The sequence below is a fragment of the Acomys minous genome, assembly GCF_964271855.1.
Source record: "Acomys minous genome assembly, chromosome: 5".
NCBI lineage: Eukaryota > Metazoa > Chordata > Mammalia > Rodentia > Muridae > Acomys > Acomys minous.
The window spans coordinates 62,243,304-62,267,462 of NC_140494.1; the positions used below are offsets into that span (position 1 = coordinate 62,243,304).

The 24,159-nt window shown below is 38.7% G+C and overlaps 1 protein-coding gene across 5 annotated transcripts in view; it reads right to left on the bottom strand.

The window, feature by feature from the left end:
- Positions 1–24,159, bottom strand: part of RICTOR (RPTOR independent companion of MTOR complex 2) — a 101,316-nt gene that overhangs the window by 54,914 nt on the left and 22,243 nt on the right. For all 5 annotated transcript variants that reach the window (XM_084782187.1, XM_084782190.1, XM_084782188.1 and 2 more), the window contains exons 3-6: positions 16,762–16,859; positions 9,423–9,487; positions 8,241–8,372; positions 4,405–4,468 (exon numbers count right to left, since the gene is read on the bottom strand). In XM_084782187.1, the coding sequence (XP_084638313.1) occupies positions 4,405–4,468; positions 8,241–8,372; positions 9,423–9,487; positions 16,762–16,859 (359 nt within the window). The remainder of the gene's footprint in view (positions 1–4,404; positions 4,469–8,240; positions 8,373–9,422; positions 9,488–16,761; positions 16,860–24,159) is intronic.

A 24,159-nucleotide genomic window follows, 5' to 3' on the forward strand; every position in this document is an offset into this window, starting at 1 on the left:
GGTTGAGAGTATTACCTTTGACTTAGAAAGCAGCAAGAAAATAAAGCAGGTGGCAAACTATTGTTTAAGACAGACTATCTGGTAGGTCAACTATTTCAAAGTAATACCCTAGAGTAGGAAAAGAGGAGAAGGTTTTATTTTGACAGGGAGAAAGTAACTTCCCTGGGTGTTACTGAAAGAGTTAAAATTTGTGTCTGACACAGGATACAAGATGACTAAGGACAGATACCAGGTAAAGTGTATGAGGACCAAAGGGACAATCTGTGCTGGTCAGTCTGGCTATCACACTGGTGGCTTATGTTAGTAAGTAATAATACCTGGTTCAACTGAAATTAAAGAATACAACTTCACAATCATAAAATCAATTTATTTCCAATCACTAGACTCTAAGAAAAGTTTCACAATTGTTTCTCAATCAATTCTTTATACCAAATAAAGGATGAACACAGCAGGGTGTAAGAACATGAACTTTTTTTTCCCTTTTGGCTTTTCAAGATAGGGTTTCTTTGTACCACCCTCGCTGTCCTGTGCTCACTTTGTAGACCAGACTGGCCTCGAACTCACAGCAATCCACCTACCTCTACTGGAATTAAAGGCGTACACCACCACCCTAATCTATGATTTTTTTTTTCCTTTTTTCTTCTCTTTTTTGGGGGGCCGGCATGATCTTCCTGGGGAGGAGGGATGTAGTCCCTTAGAGTTTACAGTTAATTTTTATTAGCATAGTAGGATGCTATTCATGGTTTGTGTGATCACCAGAGAGCTGTGTCAGGGATACAGCTGCTCCTGCTGAGACCCCACGCTCACAGCCAGCTCTAGCTCTACTCCAGGGGATCCAGCACCTCTGATCTGCACCTGCAACATGTGCAAATATCACACGCTCTCTACACACACACATACAAAATTTAAAATAAGTATGAATCAATCTAAAAAAATTACCCAAATAACAAAATTTATGTGATATAGTCTTAAAAGTGGGCTAAGAAGCCAGGCGTGGCGCACATGTGTATCCCAGCATTCAGGGAGGCAAAGGCAGGTGGATCTCTGAGCTCGAGGCCAGCCTGGTCTACAAAGCAAGCCCAGGACAGCCAAGGCTACACAGAGAAACCCCGTTTCAAAAAACAAAAAAACAAAACAGAAAGAGTTGCCTGAGACAACTTAACGTTTTCCAAATTAAGAGACTACTAATTAACAAACTATGTTTTCTTTGGCAACTCAATCCTCTTTTTTTAGTGAGATTGCTTATATGGAAAATGAAGATGTAAACAATGAAATAGTTCTAACAATTTCAAGTACAGTAAAAAATTCTACTCTACATTTCTTATCAGCTAAACATATATAATCCTAATATCCACAGATGTTTGTAAGCAAGCTGTACTTAACATTCATTAGCCAACATAGCTCTGCAATCTGGACGCCAGGTTTTCACACCGACTTTCCCACTATCTAGTGGTATATATTAAGGGCACATGACTCTACCAAATGGCGTTCTTACAGGTACAAGGTAAAGAAAGCAACCCTGATAATACTAATTACTACTTTATGAATAAACACATTTCATATGAATATAATAATGTTAAATTAGCATGGAAATAAGTAAAATATAGTTTTTTTGGTTTCTCTCTCTCTCTCTCTCTCTCTCTGTCTGTGTGTGTGTGTGTGTGTGTGTGTGTGTGTGTGTTTTGTGTAGAGGGGTATGTATCTGTGTACATGTTCCAGTGTGTGGAAACCAGAGGTCAATGTTGGTATTTTCCTCAATTACTCTCCATCTTATGTTTGAGATAGGGTATCTCATTGAACCTGGAGCTCAGTGACTAAACTAAACAATTATATGCATATTCTCTCTCTCTCTCTCTCTCTCTCTCTCTCTCTCTCTCACACACACACACACACACACACACACACACACACACACAGTAAATAAATGTAATAAATTTTTACAAAATTAACTTTGGGGGGGAAACAGCTCAGTCAGTAAAGAGTCTACTGTGCAAGTATGAGGCCCTGAGTTTGGATCCCCAACAACCATGCTCTACAGATGCAACAGAGCCCATCTCTAACCCTAACTGTTGGGTTCAGAGAAGGGCAGCTCTCTGACATTCACTGGCAAGCCAGTCTAGTTGAATAGATAAAACTCCAGGTTCAAGGAGAGATTCTGAAAAGACAAGATTGATTACACTAAAGAAAAAAGCTGACACAGACCTCCTGATGCAACTGCATGTGACGATTTCAGTGGCCAAGTGTTGCTGGGAAAGAAAACATGCACCTCTAATGCTAAAAGTTCTGATAAAAGGAATAATCTCTGTGGCCTATGAAGGACACTTACTCATCAAATATGTTTTACTCTGAACACGTTTAGCTAAATGAAGGAGAAACTAAACACTGTAGCTCCTTTTCTTAGTTGCTACCAAGTACATACATACATACTTACATACATACATACATACTTTTCCACTATTAACAGACTCTAATGATTCACATCTCAGGAGGCAATGGAATACCACTGCCTCTCTGCTACATTGCTATCAACTATAATCCTAGCATCAGGATGCAGCTAGAGGATTGCCAGGAATTAGAGGACTACACACACACACACACACACACACACACACACACACACACACACAGAGAGAGAGAGAGAGAGACAGACAGACAGACAGACAGACAGACAGACAGACAGACAGAGACAGAGAGACAAGGAGAGAGGGAGAGAGATTTCTAAATAATCCAAAGAAGTGGGAATCAATTGTTTCAAATTATTAGATACTATCTTTTTTTCTGAAAACAACATATGGGGCAACAACTGTGAAGGGTCCCTAGAATATTTTTAAAGGTTCTGCAAGCCTATACTTATTTTGTAAGTAACATAAAGATATATTGCTTTTTATTACACCTATTCTCTCTTTGCTTGCTTTTATTTATTCAGTATACATCCAAGATTTCTAGTGGTTCCTCTGTATGTGACAGCATAATAGAGCAATGTAGAAGCAAATATGACAGCATAGCTGTCTTTTATTAAGACCTGCACTTAAGAGCTCTTAAAAAATGTATTAAAAAAAAAACATTCTCCTCACTAATTTTCTCTCTTGGAAAATATGGATATTTTTCATTAAAATGTTAGGCTTATATTTTTAGCATATTATTAACTTTTAATGCAATATATGTTTAAAATATAATCCCCAAGTCCAAAGTGTTCCATAATAAGAAATTTTTGTTTCTTGTCATAAGTACTTATAAGAAGAATTTATGAACAAACAAAAAGTATTAATCATTTTAAAATTTCAATATGAAAAGCCAAATCCCAGTCCTGACCTAACAGTTTCTTACAGCAAAAGTTTCCAAACCTATCTCCCATATCACTTTTATTGGAATTTCAATCTTCTTTAGAGAAATCAGTCCCTTTCCTTACTCCTTACTATGGTGAACTTGCACCATTACTAAACCACTAAGGCAGACAATTGGAAAAAGGAGGAAAAGGAGAAAACACATCAGTACACTAACTCTGCAGTCCAGTCTCTGAACATGCAATGTACTTAAAGAGAGAAAAAGAAGAAATAGCTTATCAGGTCAACTATAAAATAACTTTAAGCTGGATGTAGTGTTACAGTGGTACCCGCCTGCAAGTCTACCATTAGGGAGGCTGAGGCAGAAGCATCCAGAGTTTGAGGCCAACTGGGGCTACACAGTATACTTCACCCAGCTAGAGCCACATAGGAAGACCCAGTTTTAAATCATCAATAATAATAATATTAGGCATTTTCACACGGACAAGCATACACTGCGTTAGTCTTACATATTAGCTGCCCTCAAAAGGAAAATGACAATACTTGTCTTGGGATGTTCCAGTCCATTTTCCTTTCACTTTACTCTCCAGGCTATCACACTGACCACAAAAGACAGTGACTTCTGTGGGGGAATCCCAGAAACCTTGGTGAATTGCCTGTAATCAAATCTTTTCCTCAGTTTTAACTGTGGCGTTTTATGCTATAAAGCCATCAGCCGAAATTGTTTATCATAAGTGTCCACGGGCTGTGTCCAAACTCATCTTGAAAGCAATAAGCACCTGTTTGTGACATCCATTTTATTCTATTAGCTAGGAAGAACCACACATTAAAGATGAAGATGGTTGGGGCAAATAATCCATTCTCTAATGACAAACTGTAATTAATTTACATGTCCACTATAGACAAAAACACTCCCCAACATGATCATTTTCTAAGAATTTGTTCTAGCTAGCTTCAACCACAAATATGCATGGTTAGCATAATGTTTAACAGATCTACTTACTTCATAAAACTTCATAACAAAATCACATTGTTTAATGAAAGTATTCTTTAGCAATCTAAATATAGATGCATCTAACATGGAAGTACTCATTCCTTTCTTCTCTCACGTGAAGCATACCTTTCTGACTAAGCGAAGGGCTTGTGTCCTCTCCACCTCGTTGCTCTGCTGTATGTCAATGCACCTACATGACACACAAAGCAATAGTCATTGGGAAAGTCTGTGTACCACATAGAACAATCAAATATAGGGTATTAAGACTCAGCAATGTATATAAACTATAATGGGAAGTATCTCCAGCTTGTCTTAGTTTGTGATTTTAATCACAGTTGAAACTGTATCTACAATGACTGTCTTACTCAATGTAAGATTCTATTTTAGCCAGGCATAGCGATACACCATTAATCCCAGCACTTGGGAAGCAGAGGTAGGTGGATCTCTGTGAGTCTGAAGCCAGCCAGGTCTCTATAAGGAGTTTCAGGATTGTCAGAGCTACAAAGTGAGATCCCGTCTCAAAAACAAAACAAAACAAAAAAGAATTCTATTGTACTAAATAACCTGAATTCAGAATTTTCTTCAATAACATTTGATAAAACATCACTTAGTTGGTATTTCCTTATAAAATATAATAAATTATACAATCTGAACGAGCATTTGTTTATGTAGTACAAAATTACTTTTCAAACATGTATGTTAAGCAGCTCAATATTTTAACCAATATTTTATAGTTAGGAAGTTACTATTCAAAAACATTTTTGTTTTGTCTAAATGTAATTGAAAACTAAATGGGGAGGAGCCAGGGTACTGGCTTGAGGGTCGAGTCCAGCAGCACACACACAAATCACAGAGATGAGATTTACACTCCTGGCTATTACCAAACCTCCTGTAACACCAACTATAAAAGTTGTAAGCTTACTCAGGACAACTACTACTAAAAGGAAGTGGAGGGAAATGTTGACAAGACAAGGACAGGGAGCTGCACAGCTAATCAGGCCGGGCCACTGGGGACACCTGTCATCCCCAGCTGTGTTGTCAGGAAGAGGCCCGGCTCACTGGAAAGAGAGATTTAACCTGAAAGTAAGTGCCCAAAGGAGAAAAGACAAGAATGTGAGTAAAAAACAAAACGTGCATGCAGTGTTCTCCCTGAAACACTGCTCAGGTTCTATGCTGTGCAAAGGCAGGGCTGGGCTCTAAGAAACCCACAGCAGAGGTGCAGTGAACACAGAACTGACTAAGAAGGATGCTTGGGCTGGGCTAGCCAAGGAGGAGCCTCTGCTAAATGCCTGCACTTCTAGCTTCAGACGCCAAATCACTACTTCCTCGGATATGAGCAAAACCAAAACTAGTGCAATATGGCAAGACTGTTGACTAAAACTCTCTTCAAAGGAAAATGATAACATGATCCAGTGTTGGCAATTTTAAACATGAATGTTCACACAGTTAGTCATTATGAGCCATGATTTAAAACAAATACCCAAACAAGTCTCAAGACCTCCAAATCAAAAGAAAAATAGCAGAAAAAAAAGCCTACAAATTATTTACATAGAAGAACTGTCAGACTTCAAAAATAACTGTGGTTGGTATGTCCGTGGAAATAGAAAGATGGAGAAATAAAGCAAAAATAAATTTTTAAAGAGTAAGATAATTCATAAGGCAGTAAGTGAAACAAGGCATTAAAGGACTGACTACTGGCAGGACAGACTGGAATAAAAGTAAGTAGAGAGTAGCCTTGAAGATAAAAGCAAAACAAAACAGAAGAAAACCTAGCAAAGTTTAAACAAATACAGTGAGCGTGCTAGATATATTGGTGATATTAAGATGATCAGCGCAGTGTGGATGGAATGCCACAGGAGGGTAAACTACAACACACAAGACCCTTCCAGCAGCCATAGGGTGATGATGCCACAGGAGGGTAAACTACAACACACAAGACCCTTCCAGCAGCCATAGGGTGATGATGCATAGGGTACAAATGAAGAGGAGAGAAAAGAAAGAAGAGACAGCCCTGACTGATGGTAAGACACAGCCAAAAGACACCAACATACACACACATTGAAGAATAACCAGTAGGTGGGGCTGGAGAGATGGCTCAGTGGTAAGAGCTGTTGCTGCTCTTACACTGGACTCAGGTTTGGTTCGCTGTGCCCACATGGTGGCTTGCAGCCATCAGTAACTCCAGTTCTAGAGGATCTGGGGCCTTCTCATCTCCAGGCACCAGACAGGTACGTGATACATAAACATGCATGCAGGCAAAATACTCATACACATAGTTTTATAAATATCATTAAAAAAAGAGAGAAGTTAGTAGTAGCAAATTAACTTTAAAATATCAAATCAAAATGGAGCTGTTTATGAACAAACAAAAGATGAAAAAAAAAAAGATCTACCGTTTATAGGCCTGTACTACAACAACAAATAGTGAGAGAGATTCATCAATGACATAGCAACCCCAGGAAGGCTGAAGTGTAAAACCAGGGAAGCATGCTCTCGGCTGAAGACTCTAAGTGGGGTAAGTAATTAACTCCCAGTGGAGTTAGGAAGTGAAGTGTGTAAGGCATTTAAGTCATGGCAACAAGCAGAAGCCAAAAAGCGCAGAAGGCATGTTACACTGTTGTGCTAGCAGTAAGAGCTCAGACTCGAGCACAGCCAGGACACTCGAGAGGCAGGAAGGCCAGGAACCAAGCCCAGCATGAGCTACTTGAGACCTTGACTTGAAAATACAGAATGTAGCAGAAACCACCAGAAAATAAAGAACAGATGTGGCAAAACTCACCACATGGAGCAAGATGACAAGCTTGACTTTATAAACACTGAGAGAGCTATGCCAGGGAAACGGGCAGCAGGAGAAAAGGTGATGCTACAGGAGCAGACAAGAGCAGCCCTCGGCAAAGAGGCAGCGCCACGACAGGCTCTCAAATCAAGCCTTAGCAGGCTCCAAACAAACAGTCAATACAGAAAACTGAATGTCTGCATAGTGCTGTCCTCACTAACAACAAGAAACCACAATTAAAAAACCAAAACAAGCAAGCAAACAAACAAAAAACCCAATTCTGCAAGATTTGCTGGTCTATTCTAACCATATAGAGGAAAATACTAACACAAGCCACAAGATTTATATATCTTTCAAAGAATAAAGAAAGCAACGACTCAGTTGTTTCGTAAAACATGCTTCTGACACTCAAACCAAAAAACATATTAATGGAACTGAAAAATTAATGCCAATGCCTTCAGTTTATATAAAAATGACAAGCCATCATGAATAAATGATATATATTTACTTCAACAATATGAGTGAGGGAGCACAAATAATTTACTAACAGCTACAGAAAGTTAAACCAGTGAAATACTTGACACTTTCCACCTGAACTCAATAATTCCAATACCAGTTCAATACCAGTTCTCAGGAGAGTAGGAAAGCAAGATTAAGAAGCTTAAAAATGGAACTGGAGAGATGGTTCAGTGGTTAAAGGCAGCGACTGCTCTTCCAGATGGACCCAAGTTCAAACGCCAGCACCCACATGGCAGCTCACAACTGTCTGTAACTTCAAGACCTACACATACGTAACACCAATAGACAGACAAAACACCAATGCACATAAAATAAAGGTAAATAAAAAGATTATCTTAAAACATCAACATGGAAGAACCTTACAGATAATGAGAAAAGAATAAATAATGTATCCTACATATGTTGATTATATATATTAATTAATATATAATGTGAAATGCAAGGACAGGAAAACTAGTCAACAAGGAGAAAACTATTTTACGATTGTTTGAAAGTATAATGGAATCTCACTGTTACGTAAAAAATGCCCTTCGTCTTACTTCATCATGTATGTTTGCAAAAATTATCAAGCTTTATACCAAAAATTTGTACACATTTTTATACTATTCTAAACTCAACACAAAACGTTAAAAGCATTATGAAACATAAGGGACTCTAGGAAAATTACCTAGCTATCAAATAGTCCACTTTCAGCTTTAACACCTTCTGCAGAATACTGGAATCTTGGATGAGGTAGCGCAGTGCTCGCAACCCTGCTGCTCTCACTTCTTTTGCTTCATTTAACAAAGCTAAGCGCAAACTGTATGAAGACAGACAAAATGTGGTTACATGAGTTTCAAAGGCATACGAACTTCAATGGAGTTTAGCTAGCCCTCATCTGAAACGCTTGGCATGAGAAGGATTTCTGATTCCTTGTATTTTTAGACTGGGACTATTTTCATGACTACGCCAACCCAAGTATCTCTTATCTGAAAGTCTAGAACACCCAACTCTTAGACCACCTGAGATGACGCTAACAAAGTCTCAGATTTTAGAGCACGTCAGACTCTCATACTTCAGGGTAGTCTCCCATACCAAGCTCTTCCTTGGCTGAGGTATCCCAACTTTTACTTATGTACAATTAATTCTATTAAAAAGCAAAACAAAAATGAAACCCAACAATAACAAGAAAAAACACTACAAAGTAAGGCATTTCACTTGGTGATGTCTTTATCCTGTGCTTCCTCTGAAGAATCTCACTAACCCAGGCAATGCTGAGCTTTACTCATGTTCTGGCATGCTGTATAAATGCAAGGAAAAACCCCATTATCTTTTAAAACTAAATCTTTGGAAATGTTTCTACAATGTATCCTTTACTTACATCTGTGCTCCCACATGTCCCAAAGGATGATTAGTTTACATTAGTTGAATGAAACATTTAAAAGTAGCAAACAGACACCACTATATTAATCTTAACACCCAAGAACATCAGAAAATGGTAATGAAACTGCTTGATCAGTAACCTATTACTATACAACAAGTTTGGAACAGGTACACACATTCTTAGGTAAAACCTCGATTTGTTGGTTCATATTGTTCCTGGGAAGAATGAGAGAAATTCAGTCAGCAAATTTAACTTAATTTTAACCTATAAAGAAGCCCAGGTATTTTTTAATATAAACTTTAATTCTTTGTATGCAGTAATGACAAAAGCTCAACTAAGGCTCTTGACACAACAAAGTCACTGACCCTGAGTTCTTCTTCTAGCCAACCACCATTTCTACAGAGTTAAGCATGTGGTGCTGTTATCCAACCTCTAATTTAAATTGTTATTTTAAAAGGATGAAAGAAAAGACTGAACTACACTTACCAAATTATGATGTCTTCATAATTAAAGCCCAGTTTTTCTTCACTGTGGCCAATATCACAAAGAAGCTGTTAGAAGAAACACAAAAATACCTTGCATGAGCTTACATTTGTACACTTATATATACAATTTTAGGCTCAAAAACAGGACATTTTCCTTTAATAAATTTCTAAAAAAGTCTGTAATTTTATAACAAAGATATGCTGATTTCCAAAACGACACTGAGATTCCATCTTACACCCATCAGAATGGCTAAGATCAATAACTCAACTGATACCTCATGCTGGCGAGGGTGTGGAGAAAGAGGAACACTCTGCATTGCTGGTGGGAATGCAAACTAGTACAACCACTTTGGAAAGCTATCTAGTACTTTCTCAGAAAAATGGGAATAGGGCTTCCTCAAGACCCAGCTATTCTACTCCTTGGAATATACCCAGAAGATGCACTACCACACAACAGGGACATATGCTCAACCATGTTCATAGCTGCCTTATTCATAATAGCCAGAACTTGGAAACAACCTACGTGTCCCTCAATAGAAGAATGGATAAAGAAACTGTGGTACATTTACACTATGGAATACTACTCAGCTATTAAAAACAAGGAATTTCCAAAATTTGTGGACAAATGGATTGAACTAGAAATTGTCATAATGAGTGAGTTCACACAGAAGCAAAAAGAGCTAAATGGTATATACTCACTTATATCGAGACACTAGTCCAAGGTGTAAGTCCCCATGAAAAACTGTACCTACCAGGATAGTGGGTAAGAGGGGAGGACATCCTATTGAAACTTTAGGTGTGAGAAGCCTGGGAGAAAGAGGAAATAGAAGGATCCAGCGGGTCCTGGAAAACTACAGGCGAGTCTGGGCCCTGGGGTCCTCTGCCAACTGTGGCAACAGCCAAGGAAAAAACAGGCAGTGAACCTCAAACCCCTACCCGGACTAGCCGATGGACATTCTCCACTGTTGAGTGGAGAAGGAGATCTAACTTTCACAAAAACTCTGGTGCCCCATATTTGAACATGTCCCTTGGATGGAGATGCCTGGTGGCACTCAGAGGAAAGATAATAGGTCACCAAGGAGAGACTTGATACCGTATGAGCATATTCAGGGGGAGGAGGTCCCCCTCAGACACAGACTTAGGGGAGGGGAGGGGAGTAGGGGGGAAGAGGGAGGAAGGGAGGAATGGGAGGATACATGGGATGGGCTAACAACTGAGATGTAATATGAATAAATTAATTAAAATAAAATAAAAAAAAGAAAATACAATTAAAAAAAAAGATGCTGATTTCTACCACCTTGGCTTTTACTTAACCACAATTTTAGATTTCCTTTTCCTTTTTGAAATACTGTCTCTTATTCTATTTCTATCCCTCACTGTTACTGACTTATTCACAACTCTTAGTGGTTGCCACGGGTTTACAAGCATTGCTGATAATTCTAACAGATGCGACTTTCTTCCTCATGTCCTCCAGTGTTCTGGCTTCATTTACTCTTACTCCTCACTTCCTATTTTTTTTTTTTTCTTTCAAGATGTGTAAGATATCACCACTGCTAACTGGTAACTTTTTCAGTCCCTATATTGTCAGTAGTAATTTGTATTCATGCCCATATTTACCCTTTACTGTTCTTCCTTATGTTGTATTTTCCCACTGGTTACAAGCTCTGCTGTGCTTACTGGTTCCATAGTCAGCTGGTGTTCTGATCTCATTGCTGTCTAAGTTAGGAGCTAACAATTCTCCATGTTTGTATTTGTCTAGAAATAATTTTAAAGGCAATTCTTCTTCTTATAAGAATTTAAGTTTAGCTGCTCTTTTCTCCTGAAAGTTTCATGGCACCTGGCTGTTCAAAGTCTACCATAAATCTTGCTGGCTGCTCTTTGGAAACACGCCTTTTATCCTCAGACTCTTGCAAAGACTTTCTTCTCATCATTGATCTTCACCAGTCTTACTCTGATTTGTTCAGCTGTGACTGCCTTTGTATCTATCTTGCTCCAGATAATAAATTACACTTTGTGATCTCTAGTTTTGAATACTTTATCTTTTCTTTTTTTAATAGTCCACACATCTCTTCAAAATCACTCTGTCCAGTTCTGTTCTCTTCTCTTGGCAGTTCAGGTATATGCACTTTCATTAAATGATCTTTTCTTTCTTTTCTCCATTTTCTGTTCAATTGTTGAATAGTTTTTATTGACTCATCTTCTAATGTCTATATATTCTACTATACCAATGGTTCTCAACCTCAGTTATGAATGAATCTTTCACAGGGGTTTTATCCAGGTATCCTGCATATCAGATATTTACATTACAATCCATTACAGCAGCAAACTTAGTTATGAAGTAGCAATGAAATAATTTTATGGTTTGGTCATCACAAAACAAGGAACATGTGGTAGCAACATGGGGAAGGTTGAGACCCACTACATTATACACATCTAGGAATTTTTAATTTTAGATAATGTATTTTTCTATTCTTAAATTGCCATTTGAGTTTTAAAACCTTCTAATATTCTAGTGAAAAATTCTAATTTTTTTTGCCCATTTCTCCATAGTTCTATTTCCTTGGCATTTACATGGTTATTCAAAGTGTGTGTCACTGGTATGGATGCTACCACCTTTGGGGCTCCTTTTTTTTTTTTTTTTTAAGATTTATTTATCTATTATATATACAATGTTCTGCCTACAAGTACACCTGCATGCCATAAAAGGGCACCAGATCTCATTATAGATGGCTGTGAACCATCATGTGGTTGCTGGGGATTGAACTCAGGACCTTTGGAAGAGCAGCTAGCGCTCTTAACCTCTGAACCATCTCTCCAACTTGGGGCTTCTTTTAATAAGTGTTTTTCTTTGATCTGGCCACATAGTCATCCCTGTCCCTTGGGGCTTCTGTGAGCTCTGCAGACTGTGTTTCCCTTAGTGAGGTCAGCCAGAGAAAACTCTGGACATTGACAGTACCCAGTACAGATTAGGCGGCTGCTCATTGAGGACTCAGTTACCGTCTGATTTTCCTCACCTCTAAGGCTTCAACTGAATGCTTGTTAGGATAATACATTTAATTTCTGTCTTATAAAAATGCTACAAAGTTTCATGGCAAATTTTCTGCCTAGCTTAGGAGCTTAGGTATTAAGTATCCCACCCTAGTTAGCCCCTGGGTTCAACAACTCCACCAGGGGGAATCGCTGCAGCTCTTTTTTATCCTTCCACTGCAGCACTCTTCAGAGCAACGCATCCCCAGTCCCCTTCCGTGCTTCACCTCGGCGAGCATCCTTGACCACAACCTCTGGAGAAGGAAGAGTCTCTTCTCTGCAACTGTGGCTTCTGTATTTCTTGATGGCCAAGTGGTTTGCTGTCTTCAGACAGCCGCTCTAGCTGTTTTGAACTTTTTTGTGTGGGTGAGTGGGGGTTGTTTCAAGACAGGGTTTTTCTGTGTAGCTAGCCCTGGCTGTCCCGGAACTCTCTGTAAACCAGGCTCACCTTGAAACTCAGAAATAATAGCAATAATGATAAGCAAAGAAAATATACAAGAAATTTACTGAAGAAAACAATAAAATTGACAAATAAATCCTAGAACATGATAGACATAAAAATTCCACTTAAAATTAATTGTGCAAATTGTTTTAAACACGATAGGACCATATAAGAAGAGTTATTGCTGAAGAGGATATCAACAAAAATACCTGGCAAAACTTAGGGAAAAAACATCAGAAAAAACCTCTACTTTTTTATATTTATAGATTTCTAAGAAGCACACTTACACTATTAGTTTATAATAGTAAACTGCCCTTCACCAAGAACTTCTCTCTGCTACAAATAACAAACCATTACAGAGAACTGCTGTGGATCAAAGTGCAGATATGGAGCCTGGTCCTGACTGACATGCTACAACACAAACTCCTGTTCCCAAGCCTAGAGGGGAGAAGATTATAAGTGCACAAGAACAGGCAGTTTGCTATGAGATTCTTTCTGCTGGGTTCCAGACCATACCAAAGTGAATCTGGCCCCCCAGGTTCTCCCAGCATCCCTTGGTCCCTCCCTACCTGCTGCAGGCAAGGCTGGATACCCCACCCTTTATCCTGAACTTTCCAGCCCAGGTGAACATAAAAATAACAGAACGATATATTTAGAAAAGGGAAGCATTCTATGGTATAGTGCAAAATGAAAAAAATGCAAGCTGCAAATCAATATATATGTATATATACAGGCATATACAATCCTGTATATTTGGGTTTTTTTGTTTTTTTGAAGCAAGGTTTCTCTATGTAGCTTTGGCTGTCCTGGACTTGCTTTGTAGACCAGGCTAGCCGCAAACTCACAGTGATCAGCCTGCCTCTGCCTCCTGAGGGCTGGGATTAAAGGTGTGCACCACCACGCCCGGCCAGATAGTTGTATCTTAAACTCATTTACAAGTATTCTGTAAGGACACCTTTAATTCCAGCACTCAGGAGGTAGAGGCAGGTGGATCGCCATGAGTATGAGGCCAGCCTGGTCTACAAAGTGAGTCCAGGACAGCCAAAGGCACACAGAGAAACCCTGTCTCGGGGAGGAGGAGGGGGAGGAGGAAGTACTCTGTACAGATACATAATAAATTGTAAATAAAACTGAGTACTTTACAAAACCCTTTATTTAATTCATTTAGTTTCTATAAAGTAAATAAAAGCACTCACACATGTTTGTTACTGGAGAAAAGGTAAACACCTTCTAGGCAGAACCTTTAGACTATGATAGAGTGCTTTGGAGGGGAAGGGTAACAAATGAGAGAAGAATTTCACTTTTACTGTAAAAATCCTGTTCATATTTTCATATTTTATAATTACCTCACACATACACCCCTTAAATTTTTTTTAATAGCAAATAAGGATGCTTTCAGAGCTTTTTTTTAGAATGGAAAGGGCCTAAAATATCCTCATCGTTAGAAAGCAGGTCGTTGGACTATGACCATGTGGTCTATCATAAAAATAGAACACCAAATTATATTCATCATTAGTCAGCTATACACACTGCTGCATCTAGTGAGATGATGTCAGAGGGCAAGCATGGTATGTGGCAGTCACGTGATTAAAAGATCACATCATTAGCTTGCTCTCTTCATGGCTTATAAGGTTGTTTTAGGATAGAAGTTTGCCCTATCCATAAGCACCATTAAACCCAACAGTAAGAGTTATACTTAATAGTAAAGCAAATGCTAGTTATGACAAAAGCCCATAGTTAAAATATAAAAAATCTTGTCAATCTAAAATATTACAATTAAAAATCTGGTACAGGATAGACTTTGGGGTAAAGACAAGTAGGAGTAGAAATCAAAGAATACTTGATGGGACTAAGAAGCTTAGTTTAAAGGGACAGTCCCTCTAGCTTACAAGTAATAGCTCTGAGAGAGAGAGAGCGCGGGGGGGAGGGGGGGAGGGGGAGACAGACACACACACACACACACACACACACACACACACACACAGAGACAGAGACATCTAGTGCAAACAGAAGATGCTCCAACTAGCTCCAAGCCTTCTAGCATTGTAATTATTACCTCTTCATTTCCTTAGCCAATCAAGCTCAAGAGATTTTTTTGAGAGTCTCTAAAGTATACTAAGAACACATGCATACAGATTATCATGAGTATGCCAGCTCAGTAAATACTTTTACACCAGCTCTCTAGCAATATGGATTTCAGAGGCTTACTCTTAGAATCAAATTCAGCATGTGCTTGTGCTTGGTAAATGAGTGAATTTTATAACAAAATCCACACACATTTACTTGGAGCAGTGGCGGTTCTTAAATAGGGGAATTTTATCTCCTAGGGAACATTTGGCTATTCCTGGGGACAATTTTGCTTATTACAATTGGGGTGTGATAAGTAAATGTTCCTGTCATATAGTGGGTAGAGCTAGAAACAAGGCTTGGCATTCCACCAAAACAGTGGCCTGCTCTGTTAAGTCAAGAGCACAAACACTGAAGAGCCCTGATCTACAGTTCACCATTCAACCATAAAGTAGGCTTATCTTCTTAGAGGTGGTGGGGAACTAGCAAACAGGTAAGCAGTATAAATCAAAATAAAACAAGCTCCAAGTTGTCATGCACCCTGCTACGGAGCTACCTTATAAGGCAGAGCTACACTGCATCTAAAGACATTAACACGACTGTGAGATTTCTCCAGGACTGCTTTGCTAGTTAGCTGGGGCTGGACTCAACTAAAGCATAAAGTGCATAAAGTGCATAAAACCCAGGAAGTAAAAAGAGACTGATCCCCACACACCAAAGCCTAGACACAGACAGAAAAACAAGGAGCAGACAAAGAAGAAACAGTGCTGTCCTAGAAGTGAAGGTTTAAACCAACTCCACCCTGAAAGTCCCATCTTGGTACCATATAATGCCTGGCAATGCCAACCACAATTGGTTATGAACACTGCAAAAATGGCTAGCAGGAACTGAGGTATCTACCATGTAAAATACTCATTTAATATGAAGATTTAGTATAAATAGTTCAATGATATTTAATGTTTGATTTTAGTTAGGAATAATCTTTATTTTATTTTATGTTAGGATAGTTTAGTGAAAGCCACAAAAATTAAATTCGCATGCTCCTTTTAGAGTTCATATCTATTTCTATTAGACAGCACTGCTCTAGATGGCTTTAGGATGAAGGCTGGTGCCACAGAGTTGGTAGTAGCAATCAAGCTCAGCAGGGCTACATTCTGAGGTGTCCAAAGCCACTTGAGATTGCATTTCTAGGCCTAATAAAATGTCTGTTGACAGCTTAACCCATGCAAGTCAGGCTTCTTTGAGTTACATAAAGATCAACAAAACTGATTATTTAATAAAAGGAAATAAAACCAGAAAATGCATTTCACTTGGGCTCTAATTTAGATACAGATGATAGGAATAAACATCGGGTTAAGGGAGGAAATACTAACAGGTCTCTGAAAACTGTTTGTTTCTAAAATGCCTAACAGATTAATATTAATATACTGCCAACATAAATATGTCAACAAAAGATTTGACTATAGACTTCTCAGTGACTTGCTTCTATTTTCTTTTCTGAGCCTACCGAATTTTCTACAATACAAACATATTCCCATTATTTAAATGCATTTGACAGCTAGGCATGATGATGTGCAACTCCAATTCTAATTCCTTAGGGAGTCGGCACATGGCCAGGACTTCTGAGACCAGCCACAACAACATAGCAAGACTCCTCAGAAACTTAAAACAGGATGAAATCAATATGGAAAAAGTGGAAAAAACACTATTAGTAAGTAACTATTAAAAGTGTCTTCTTAATGCCCACTAGAGAATGCTGACTGAGTTGAATGAGAGTATGACAGCATTGTTTCAAGCTACTCACCTTAGTGAAGTTATTCAGATGGCCCAGCTTCCTCATATTTGATACTCCTTGCATTTTGGCCACATTTTGGAGAATCTCCCTTAAGTTATCAGAAGGTTCTGGTAGAAAATACAAAACAACTTAGCATAAGCTTAAGAGCATTATCATCAAAACCCTAAAATAACGCTGATTCAGACTCCCACAATGCTGGTTCTCAGTTTACAGTCTAACCCTTCACCTCAACTCCACAGTTGGCTGACTTCTAAATTTAATCCCATTCCCATTTCCACTGCGCCCAGATGCCTACAGTCCAACACTGTGCATCTCGGGATTATTCAATCCTGAAAACAAACCTTAACACCACAACTTTCATTTTGTGCTATTAGGCGGCAACAAAGACCAAATATATTGTCCAGATTTAATTAACCAAAAAATTAGATGAAACATTTTTAGGTATAGTTTTCACAACACTGAACATATGCAGTAAAGGACAATGATCCCTGAAAATGAGAAGCACGCATGCACGCATGCCCTACTCTTGTACTGACTAACTGCCTTAAACATGCTTCCAGGCATGGTAACAAGGAGGGAAAAATCTAGGGAAACTGAGGTGAAGGCACAAAGCTAAGAGTCCAGAGACCTCGGATTCCTAGAGAAGTTGGACACTGCCCAGAAAGAATATCCTGAAGATGCGGCAAAGGGACTTGTGGGGCATCAGGAGGACAACAAGCACTGCTGGGGTGTGAGGAAGTAAGCCGTGGACAAGAAGCAAACCACTGGATGCAATTAGAGGGACGAAGGCCCTTCCTTACAGCTGGGTTAAAAAGTACTATGTGACACAAAGTGTGTCCAGTAAGTCAATACATTCAAGATTGCAAGCAGAGGAAACATGAAGAAAATTATACAAAGACATATAATTAAATTGCTCAACACTCTTAAAAGATGGCTCAGCAGGTATCTCATACAAGCCTGATGACCTCAGTTTGATCTCTAAAGCCATGTAAAGATAGGAGAAAACGAACTTCAGCAGCCTGGTCTTTGATCTTTGTGCGTGTGCTGTAGCATGCACACCCAAGTACACACACACAATAGTAAACTCCACTGAAAGTCTGCAAGCAGGAACCCATCACTTGCTATACGACAGGGTTCTGCAGCAGTTTATCAGTCCCTTGAAAACAAACCAAAACTCTCAAGCTACTAATATTTTCAACATCTTGTTTTATTTAAAACAAGAGCAGAATCTTTACAATTATAATTTGTTAATATTTTAGTTTAAAGAACCATTACACTTTCACTTGAGATTTTTAAAAAGAACTCAACTACTTGTTGTAATTAGTGTCTTCTTTACCAAATGAACCTGTTCCGTTCTACATTTGCCTTCTATTCTACCTACTTAGACTATAATGTCAGTGCTGGCCACAACAGTGCGGATATCCAGCCAGCCAGGACTGACACCTGCTAATCTCCCTTTGCTTTGAAGCTGACACCTGTTGAAACCATCCCCTTCTTCTCTACCTTCATCTTCTGTAAATGACAGATTTTGTGTGAATGAAACTGAATTTAGTTTTAAGTGGGCTGGCAAAGGTCTACAGTAGTGACCTTACATGTCTACCTTAGAAGCAGAATGAAAGCCTAACATTAAGAAAGATCAGATTCTTAAAAAAAATTATAAAGTCCCAATTAAAGTCACTGCTGGTGCTCTGTGATACCCTCCTGTTGTTGGAAACTGTATCTATAAAGAACGAGGAGGAAAAGATGTTAATGATTTAACAGTGTTTGAGAAGTTCACAAAATTTCCTACCAACCCTAAGGTAATATAATTTAGAACCTATGTAGTTTGCAAAACCAAAGAATTAAGCCCATTAGAAAACCTCAGGAACCAATTAATTCAAGTGACAAGGCACTACTCCTTCCTGCGTAACTTACAGGTTATGACAGGAGGATTGCTTTAGAGTCGTCACAGATTTTCTAATCCAAACTGTTGATGTTTAAAAAGGACAATCTGTTGTTAAGAGTGGAGTCCTCTCCAAGCTTACTCACTCAACAAGAATCAAGCAAGCCTTCGTTCATTTCCCTCGGGTTCTCCCCCGGGCCCTGGGGGCAGCATGTGTGGAAGGCAGGTCTCTCACACGTAAGAGGGGGAAAGGCTGCCCTCAACAAGGGCCTCAAACTATACAGAACTTCAGTTTCTTTGTAAACAGTTGCTGAAAACCCATTTTCCTTAAACAGCATGTTACTTTCCAGGCCAACTCAAAACAGTAAGAATGCCTTTTCAGTCACCGAGATACTATTTAACACTCACGTGCTACAATGTTGCAATCAGGGAATTCTAATTGGGCCAAAGGTCCCTTGGTAACGAAATGAGAAATTGCTGGTTTCTTCTTTCCTTGTTAGACTGGGGTTTGGTAAACTTTCCTGTAGAAGTCTCAGATAAAAGCCAAACTATCTTAGACTCTATAGATCATAAAGTCACTTGTATGCACTCAACTCTGCTGTTGCACTAAGAAATAAAGAAGCCACATAAATGAATGAAGAGTTTTGTATTTAGTCCAGACTGCTTTGAAACAGAGACACTAGCTAGGTGTCTTATGAACAGAAGTTTATTCTCACGGTTCTGGAAGCCTCAAGTATAAGGCCAGAGTAAGTTTGGTGGAATGTGAGTGAGGCCGCTTTCCTTTAAATTCACATTGTTTCCTCTCACGGTGGAGAAAAGGACTGGACAAAAGACTCTCCCCCATCCTCATCATCTACAGATCTTCCCCAAGGTCCAATGTGCTACAGCAGCATACTAGGGACTAGGATTTCAATATACAAGTCGAAGGTGGAATAAAACATTTCATTCACTGGACTATATCTACTATATCTCAAGAGACAGATGTGGGGTAGAGGCAGCACTTTCAGCCTGTCGTCTTGAAGGTCTACACCTGTAATCTGAAATGTGTATCAAAAGAGTCAGGACTCAAAGCATGCATGGGCCACACTGGGAAGAAAGTGAGAGGATATAAATGACTTAAAAAAAAAAGGAATACATGTTCTGTGGCTGTGAAGAAAACAACATAATTGCACACCCATTCCTGTTTTGGGTTGTGGGACAGGCTGTTGGAAGGCAGCCCTGGCTGGCCTTGAAGTCAAGGTAATCCTCCTGCTTCTGTTTTGTTTGCTTTTTCAAACAATATCACTATGTAGCCCAAAGATGGCTTCAAATCAGCAATCTTCCAATCTCAGCCTCCAAGTACTGGTACTACAAACATTTCCTTTCCCTTTCATGTTCAGATGTCTCACATTGTTTTTATAAGTATAAAAGAGAAAAGTAGTTTCAAAAACTAAATAGGGGGCCGGAGAGATAGAGGTTAAGAGCACTGAGTTCAAAGGGCCTGAGTTCAATTCCCAGCAACCACATGATGGCTCACAACCATCTACAATAAAATCTGGTGGTGCCCTCTTCTGGCCTGCAGGTGTTACATGCAGGCAGAACACTGTGTGTGTGTGTGTGTGTGTGTGTGTGTGTGTGTGTGTGTGTGTGTGTGTGTGTGTGTGTGTGTGTGTGTGTGTGTGTGTGTGTGTGTGTGTATGTGCGCGCGCGCGCGTGTGTTCTATAGAGGAATCACAGTTTGGCACACACATAGCTTTTGCCAGAGTATGACAAATTTTTAGTCACTATAAATCATATTTATGTTGATGTTTATTTTGTAGAGTACTTCTGAATATAAAAGTAACTTTAGGTTTAAAAAAATGGAAATAACAAAAGAGGCTACAAAAACATACTAAAGGCTGCTGTGGTAACTAATTTTAGTTGCCAATCTGACTAGGTTAAAGACCTAGAGGAGCAGCAGAGCTTCACTGTGCCAGTGTGAGGGTATGCATCACACCCACATACATATCGAAACCGGCATCTGAGTCTGAGTAGACTAGCTGGAGAAGACCTGCTCACGATGGGCAGGAGCACAGTCCATTGGACCAAGCACTGAGCTAAAACAAAAACTGAGAACACAAAATTAAAATCAGAGGATTCACCGATAAGAAGAGCAAATCAAAAAGTCTGGCACCACCAAACTCTGGAGAGGAAGGGCCCTTATAACTTGGACGAAGAGGACATAAAAACAGACATTCCTGGTAGAGAGCTACTGGTACAACTACTGTAACTATGATCCAGAAATTCCACTACTGAGTTGTAGTGTAGTTAGACACTGAAATACTAATCAACAAAAATAAAACACCTAGAATAAAATGGATCAGTCTCAAACTCTTCCAGGAAGCCAGCAGGCCAAGTACACACACTGTGTATATACTCCAGTACATGTGGCTAAAGCACTGATTAAAGCAATGTAATCGTGGGAGTAATTAGATAGTGGTTGTTGAAAGATGAAGTAAACAACAGGAAACAGGTGGGAAGGTTTGGGGTTAGAGATAGACATTTTTATCTAATTTGGCAGTGCATACACAGATCAAATTTAAGGATATACTTGAAACAGGACTGACAGCATCTTGAGTCATTTGAGAAAAGGGAGACAACTGAGAAAATGCCTTCCATCAGACTGGCCTGCGGACAAGCCTGCTGGGACATTTTCTTGATTGATGACTGATACAGGAGGGCCCAGCCCACTGTGGATGGGGCTACGACTAGGCAGGTGGCCCTCATTTATATAAGAGAGCAGGGTGAGCAAGCCACAAGGAGCAAGCCAGTACAGCAGCACTCCGCTATGGCCTCTGCATCACGGTGCTCCTGACTCCAGGTCCCAGCCTTGAGTTCCAGCCCTGACTTCCTTGGTGATGAACTGTAATGTTGAAGTAGAAGGTGGAACAAACACTTTCTTTCTCAAGCTACTTTTGGTCATGGTGTTGTATCACACATTAGAATCCCCAACCATGACAGGTTAGTGCTAACTGTAAAATAAAGTTCTTTCGGTATCATAAATATACCCCAGACTGAATATCCCCATCTGAAATACTGGGGACCTGAAGTGGCCTGGATTTCAGAGCTCTTCAGATTCTAGAATATTTGCATAAAAAATGAGATGTCTTTGGAAGTAGAGCTCTGAATGTAAACATGAAATTCACTTATGTCATACACACCTTATTCACACAGTATTAGGATAATCATATACCACTACCTATGACTTGACTGGAACGTGTCACACGAGGTCATATGTGGTAAGTTCTATTTCAAATTTTCAGATTAGGAAAGCTCAATCTATACTTAAACAAACAAACAAGCAAACAAACAAGAATAACTAAATTAAACTAACAAAATCAAGAATAACTACATGAAACAAATAATTCAGTTATCCTTAGTTCTGTATACGTGCGCGCGCACACACACACACACACACACACGCACACCCCTTATATGAGTAGATCCATAAAACCACTAATAATAAGCAGTCACTCATTTTTACATTCATTTATATGTACATTTCTCCATGCATTCTCATACATACCTGTAAATGTCTGTCAACAAGTAAGCATTTAATTTTTAATTGTGTTACACTCCATAACTTACTGCAATTAACTATGCTAATATTTTTACCTGTCAATAGATATATAACATAATCTTATTTTTAAATGAACTTTGGAATAAAAATGAACTATTCTGAAATCTAGCTTGTGTACTCATAAACCATGTAGTCTTAGTTAAACCATTTAACTTCACAGGGATCCATTTTTCTATCTACAGTGAAAGCAGTAACAGCTACTCAATAAATACTAAATATAATTAAAAGCTATTTGCTTAGCAATAATAATTTTTATGGACCAATCATGTGAAAATAATGTGGTTAGCCCAAGCAAATGTTTCATTCATGTCTGTTTAAATTACTGGGTTTATTATTATCAAACATGTCTGTTTAAATTACTGGATTTATTAAATTACTGGATTTTATTGATGATTACTTTCATGATCCAAGATCTACTCATATTTAAAGTAAAAACAATTACCTTTTAGAGATGTATTAGTGATTATAAAGCCCATACAGAAATAGTAAAATCATAATACTATGTGAATATTAAAAATTATAACGCTCTTTTTCTATTTGGTGTGAATGGCTTGAAATTGTTAACAGACAAGGAATACCTGCTTCTATTAATATAGTATTTATATTAATAAATCTATCTAAAATAGTAATTATATAATGAAATCTCAAACAAATCCCTAAAGAAACATATATGTTAGCAGAGTAAATTATAATAAACTAATATAAATTTAATGAGCTGAACAGGATAAATGTGCATGACACTGGCATTGACTGTATCCTTGACTATATTCAACAGCATCAAGAATACTTTCCGAGTCAATTTTTAATCTACTATCCTACAGTTTACCTTGTCTTTAATTTTTCAATGTTCTTTTTTTTACCTAACCTCACTATTTTGGATAGTTGCTGCATGCACTAGACAATTATCTTTATACACTCTGTTTCAAAGCAAACTGAGAGTAAGAAACCAGGTGAGCATTTACACATATGGAAGATTTTAGAAAGCTTAAATCTCACAAGGTCAAATTTTATTTACAACTACATCAGGTGCCAAGTACAATCTTGACTACATAATAGGTTTTCAAGAAGTATTTTCTGAGTTATAGAACACATGAGCATGGTGACTCATGCAAGTAAAGTGCCCACGAATGAGAACTGCCCTGAGTACAGACACCTGCTGAAAGCTAAGAGATAGGAAAGGAATGTCAGAAGGGAGGACACATGGAAAGAGGAAAGGGCAGAAGAAATAGAATAAATTAATTATTTTCCCTAAAATTAGGTTGTTGCTGGTAAACGTCCTCATGGCAGTGGGGGGAGGGAGGGAGGGATGACCGGGATGCAGATCTCTGCTCATATATTAACTGTACCAAGTAGTGCTTGTTTTACACCTTCCGGTAACCCTATGAAGCAAGCCAGCAAGTGCAGGGTTGTGGGAAGTGGTTTATGAAAGAAGCTAAGACAATGACAGTGTACAAAGTAGCAAAGACCTAAGAACTCAAGGTGCCATGCAAAGTGCCACACACTCACAGACTCCTTCTAATTAAATGAGTAAGGTGTTTTTTCAATGCTTGGAGGCTGACCAAAACCCTAATTTTATAACTATTATCTTCTTTTATTTCCTCAATCCATTAACTGTTCAGAAACAGTAAATATTTTAGTTAATTATAGACCAAGCTTGTCTACAATGGCCCTAAAGAGGTGAAAAAGTTAGATGTAACCAAGTAATTCTAGCCCATTAAATTATTTTCCACTTCTTCATTTGGCTCATCTCTCACCTTCAAGTGACCAGAGTTGTGCTATCTGCCTTTTCAAACTTTCTGACACTCATTCCTTCTGTTCATTTCACCATTACACTTCAACTGTTCTACCTCACACACACACATGGCAAAAGTAACAAAAGCCTAATCCTAATGCAGGCCTACAGTCATCGTGTGCTCACATGTCTTCA